At 41.3% G+C, this 6,000-nt stretch overlaps 1 protein-coding gene across 1 annotated transcript in view; it reads right to left on the bottom strand.

Moving 5' to 3' along the window:
- Positions 1–932: 932 nt before the first annotated feature.
- The window catches only part of HAS2 (hyaluronan synthase 2), a 28,264-nt gene continuing 23,196 nt past the window's right edge, over positions 933–6,000 (bottom strand). Inside the window, exon 4 of the mRNA XM_088453156.1 lies at positions 933–2,508. Coding sequence (XP_088309282.1) covers positions 1,579–2,508 — 930 coding nt within the window. The 3' untranslated portion in view covers positions 933–1,578. The remainder of the gene's footprint in view (positions 2,509–6,000) is intronic.

The raw sequence follows: 6,000 nt of genomic DNA, 5'->3' as shown, positions 1-6,000 counted from the left end.
TCAGCTGAAGGAATTAAGGAGAAAATGGTTCAAGCCTTGTAAAAATTGTAGAAGTTTCCCATAGCAACCAATCAGCTTCTGGCTAGCATTTATCAAGTACGATAGGTAGAAGCTGATTGATTGCTAATGGCAACGTCTCCACTGTTTACAAAGTTTGATGCATCTAACTCCTAAATTTGTTTGGATACACACTTATAATCTCACCACAATATAATAATCAGGCTTCAAAGCACAAATAATTATTTTATTCTTTTCTTGGTGGAAAAATATGAACTATTATAAAGCTTCACATTTTGGCCAGTATCTGTTGGAAAAAAAACAAAAAAACACAAACATAAACAAAAAAACAAAACACATTTTAAAAAGAATAGAGATCCGAATGATTTATCAGATAAGTAAATATAAAATATGTAAAAATTTTAAACATTGGCATACAAATAAAAAAACATAATTAATATAATAATATAAAAATACAGCATAGCCACTGTGCTTTTTGTTTTAAGCACCCATGGCATTTATAATTGATGGCCCTTGGGCCATCACTTAAAAACAAAAATAAAATAGTAACTTTCAAAAACAAAGTTTATAAATAATGTTGTAGTGTATTGCTAGAGCCACTTGGCCAACTTACTAGGAACTTTTCCAGAGGAAAAAAAATACAGGGTGGACCAAAAGCCCCTATACATAGGGGAAATTCCATACACACTGCAGAGAAAATTAACACTTTTTGACACTCAGCAGGAGATGTACAGGGACGACCATTTCTCGTTTGGTCTGTAGCACTTCAGGGGGACATGTATCAAGTCTTGGAGAGCGATAAAATGGAGCAGTTGTCCAAATCAGCCAATCAGATTCTTTCATTTATCTAGCACAGTCTTTGAAATGACAGAAGCTGATTGGTTGTTTTGGGCAACTACTCCACTTTGTCTCTCTAAGGCTTGATACATCAGCCCCCCCCCCCCAGTCTTTTTGAACTTCTCATGTTAAAGTCCATTACAACCTTACCACAGCCTTCTCATCAGAACAATTTCTATACGTGCTTCTTTTGATGAAGGCATTCTCAAAGGTTGTCTGCATTTTGCGAATCAAATATTTTGTCAATAAAGTTGCATTTTAAAAAAAAAGTGTTAATATTCTCTAAGTATGGAATTCTCCCTACGTGTGGAGACGTTTGCACAGCCCTGCAGAAAAGAACCAATAGTGAACGAGGCCTAGAAATCTTTCAAACTCCCTTCCATAATGACCACCGAAAACATAAGCATGACCAGTGAGGTATATAGAACATAACACTGTCAGGCATATGCACAATGAAAACAAAAAAAAAGTGCACAAACAAAATGGCCTCCCCTGAACCCGAGAAGAGGCCTGGCTTTTAAACTTGTGTTCATTTTCTCAAAAGTGTTCAACTATTTTGGCTTTGGATACGTGAAAATGAGCCACAATTAGTGTTTGTTGAGGTCCCAGCAGCAGTGTTATATTTCCCTTAAAGACATGAACTCATGTCCATAAAACTCCTAGAAAATAAGGCTTTTGATAATATCTGTGAATTTTGCACACTTTGCAGGTCATTGAGTATCATCATACATCAAGCACCAAGTCGTACTGCTGCTCTTTCTTCCGCCTGCCACATTTTGTGATCAGCGCCACGTACAAAGTCAACAGCATCACCCAGTAGCACGCATAAAGTATTGCACCGACTATAAGAACTGTCTGTTCAGATTCTGCAAATGGCTTCTTTGTTTCCTTCCAGATGGTGAACACGACGCCACCTAAGAGGATTGTAAACCAAACAGTGATAGGAATTAATCCTATAAAGTTGACAACGATAGTTTTCCGCCCCGAAGTACCCCACCCTGCTTTGTTGATGGTTGCAATGGCAAACATCTTTGCCGGTAGTAAACTGGACATGTAGAGCACCGAGTAGAGTGACATAAAAACCATGACGATATTCCCACGGAGAACGCTGGCAAAGGAAGACTTGATGAGGCCAACAAACTGCACGGTCAACAAGAAGAGTAGAATGTTCCATATCCGTCCTCGGTAGAACAGCTGAATTACAGTTGCAATTAAGAAGAAAGGGAAGAACCCAGTGATCACAGCTTCGTAGGTCATCCATAAATGGTGCTTGTGGAACCACATGGCGTTGTACAGCCATTCTCGGAAGTAGGACTTGCTCCACCGTGTCTGCTGGTTAAGCCATCGTAAATACTCGATAGGTGTCTCTGTGAGGCATTTTGACCGTGCTGTGTATTTGGTTGCATAGCCCAGACTCAAGACTCGGTTGGTTAGATGTCTGTCGTCTCCAAAACTACACTGGGAACCCATAAATTCTTGATTGTACCAGTCTTCCAGGAATTCATGTAGCAGTGAATTTCTGTACATTCCCAGAGGCCCACTAATGCACTGGACACACCCAAAGTAGGACTGGCAGGCTCTCTCGATGTTGAAGGCCATCCAATATCTAACGCTACTCAAAAAAGATATCCAGGATTCATACTTGTTTAGAATCTGCAGAGAAAGATAAAAGTAAATGTATGAGTTATTAACGCAATATGCAAGCCAAAACTATACAAGAAACAAATGAAACATTTATCTCCAGTAATTCTGGCCTTCCAAAAGGGAATCATTAAAGATAAAAGGGCATATTTATTAAGTACTGGGTTCTAGACCAAACCAATTTAAGGGCCTGATTCAGAGCCGCTCGTAAGCGGCTGCTCGTTCGCTCCGAGCGATGTTCGCACATCTGCGCATGCGTATGGGTCGTAATGCGCATGCGCCAACCAGTCATTGTGGTCGGAAATCGAGCGCTCGCTAAATAGCGAGTGCCTGCTAATTTGAGTGACAGGATGAGGCGTTTGTGGGTGGTAACAGGGGAAGGTGCTTGAAAACGGGGAGTGGTGATCCGAACGCAGGCGTGCCAAACGGTCAAAACGGGTGTTTTAAGGGTGTGCATAATTAACAAAGCAGCGTCATCGACCACGTAACTTGGTTGTTTCTAAGCCTGAACTGTTTGCATGATTGCGGTAGGAAAATCCTACCGCAAGCACTGCGAGCAGTTCAGATGCCTTTCGATGTACTCGATTAATCTAATAAATAGCGGAGATGACGTAGGATGCGAGTGGCCAGGGGGTGTCTTTACAAAATAGCGAGCGCATGTTTTGTTCGCTCACTCAGACATAGAGGCATCAACAGACCGCAAAGAGCGAGCGCTCAATTTAAATAGCCGGCCCCTTTTTCTGAATGAGCGAGCGCAAATAGCGTCCGGCTCTGAATCAGGCCCTAAATTCTTATTGCCGCTATTCACGCCAATAAGACATGCTAGAAGGCCAGGATGTATGAAGAAACCCTGCTGGGACTGGATCCCTTCAGGAGCCTTACTGCACGTGAGCGGTCTGCTGACCATGGATTCACGAATGGAGAGTGCCACTGAGGGATCCTATAGATCCCTCTCCTTAACTTATGGAATCTAGCCAATAGGCTTCAACATTTACTGCCATCTGCTACCCAGGCCAAGCTTGATAAATTTGGGGATAAGCTTGGTAAATTCTGCAAAAAAGAAGCCACCATAGAACTTGGGACTGCTTTTGCGAATGAAAATGGGGGATAGCATATATATATATATATATCTGATATAGAAATGCCAATTCAGATATCCCCCATACATGAATGCCGAGGATTTTTATTGGTACCCCCTGACAACGTGTGTTTTTAAGGGATATCCCGCAAATATTCATTGATAAATAGGCCGCAAAACCTTTTCTAATAATGTGCATTTCATAAAAATATTTCATTAGTAAATGGGTTTGTGTACCATATAGCTGTATCAAGTTGCGTAATGTCATCACCCAATGCAGCCAAAATCCTTTTATACTCGGAGGATATAAAACACAAAGGGGAATATTTACTAAAGTGATTTTTGCAGGAAATCCTTGCAAAACCTAGCAGCCCCAGCATTTAAGAATGGGGTACCGCAGTAGGTTTATTTCGCAAACTACACCAATTTATTTTTGCATCCGGCATTCCTTTCTATTTATAACCACTGCTCTGTAACATTTGATAATAATAATAATAATAATAATAATAATAATAAAAAATAACAAGAGCTAACAATACATATAAAAAGGTAACATACAGCAGTATGCCAGCTAAGTACAAGGATGGAATTTAATACTGGAATAATTACTCTTGGTTGAAAACAACATCAGACGAGCAAATTATATGTATGAGGCATAGGAACCATGGAGCACTGAGCTGAACATCAAAGGGAAGGTCTTAAGTGTTTCTCCTTCGTGTACTTTAATTGTGAAAGCATAACTGCTTGTCTAGCGGGGCCGTCCTTCCTGCCAGCTCATGGGATAATCATAAATTAGCATTTCAGCAAGCCCAGTGTCGTCCAAGTGACTATAAGGATGTATTACTTTCAAAGGGACAGATCTAGCCAAACCCAGCACGGGACTCTTGGTAACGACACGCCGCTTGGGCCTGTCTGGATTAAAGTCAGACATCTCTGTAGGCAATAACTGATTGGCTCTTTGTAGGGTAAAGAGACATATAATTATATATGTGCTCCTTATATTGTGCAATCAAAGGAATATGTACTAAGCTTTGGAGAGAGGTAAAGTAAATGGAGATACTTAAAGTACCAATCAATCAGCTCCTAACTGTCACTTTACAGACTGTGTTTTAAAAATAACAGTTAGAAGCTGATTGGTTGGTACTTTACCTCCGTCCACTTTATCTCTCTCCAAGGCTAAGTGCATAGACCCCAAACTCCCTAAAGATGCATTGCTAGGGCTAAAGAGACTGTGAAATTTACCTATACGCCGTAAAGTTTGGTGAGATCACCCCATACTTCCTTTTTGGAAGTTGAAGGTGAAATGTTATTATAAATTTAGTATATAAACTGTTCATTGTTTTTCTATTTTATCTGTACTTTTTGATCTTTCACTTCTTCTGACGATTGCATAACAATAGCATTAAGGGGGCTTATTCAGAGACGCAGGCAAGTCGGACGCAATTGCACACGTAGTACGTGTGCAGAACTAATCCACACGAAAGCAGAGTGGCATGCATTTGTGTCACCGTGCTGATCGTTGATGCTTGTTCACAGAGCTGCCATCATTATCAGTGCACAGTCCTTTACCTTGGGCAAGGGGTCCTTGTGAAATTAGGCACATTGCTGCGCATAGTCCTGCAACTCCATCTACATGCCCCTGGCGCACACTCACACACCTTAGAATACGCGTGATTGCCTCGTTTCCACCAGTTACACCTACTCATCCACAAATGGAGGTACTGAGGTTCTGGACAGGTCGTAGACGCCAGTGCTCAGCTACAGAGCAAGTGCCAGGGCCATAGCTAGGGTAGTGCGGCCGGTGCCATCGCACAGGGCACCACAGGTCAGGGGGCGCTGTTTGGACCTGTCAGTTTTCTGTTTATTATCATTCTTGCTTGTAGCTATCTCTTATTTCATCCCCAGCATCTCCTGGCCTCCCCTATCTCTTCCATGACCCTTCCCCATGAAGCCATGGCCCTTTTTTGGGTGCATTATGTCCCTTTGAAAAATGAGGGGGGCGCAAATGCTCTTTCTGGCACAAGGCACCAAAAAGTCTAGTAGTTACGGCTCTGGCAAGCGCAGTGCAAAAACATTGCAGGATCTATCTGCAAAATGGACTCGCGGCAACTATGCATTAGCCCCTAAGTGTTTAACTTGTCTTCTCCTTAGTACATACAATGGTAACACTAATATCATAGGTAAAGCATTTAATGCTGCTTTCATTCTCTGTAAATACCCAGTGAGATATAGGGTCATAAAACATTTATTTTGTTTTATTAGAAGTGGTTTTGACTATTCTATTCTATTTTTTATACTCCTTTTTTTCTCCAAACTACAGTAGTACTTCCATACCCATATGTTCAATATAACAGGGTCCTGGGGCATACAAATAGTGGGCCCTCTACAGGGGCATACAAATAGTGGGCCCCATAGAAACATTTTGA

Source organism: Taudactylus pleione, unplaced genomic scaffold (assembly GCF_031769625.1).
Source record: "Taudactylus pleione unplaced genomic scaffold, aTauple2 ptg000571l, whole genome shotgun sequence".
Lineage (NCBI taxonomy): Eukaryota > Metazoa > Chordata > Amphibia > Anura > Myobatrachidae > Taudactylus > Taudactylus pleione.
Note: the sequence above shows the minus strand (reverse complement) of the source record. Positions and strands in the feature narration are given on the sequence as shown.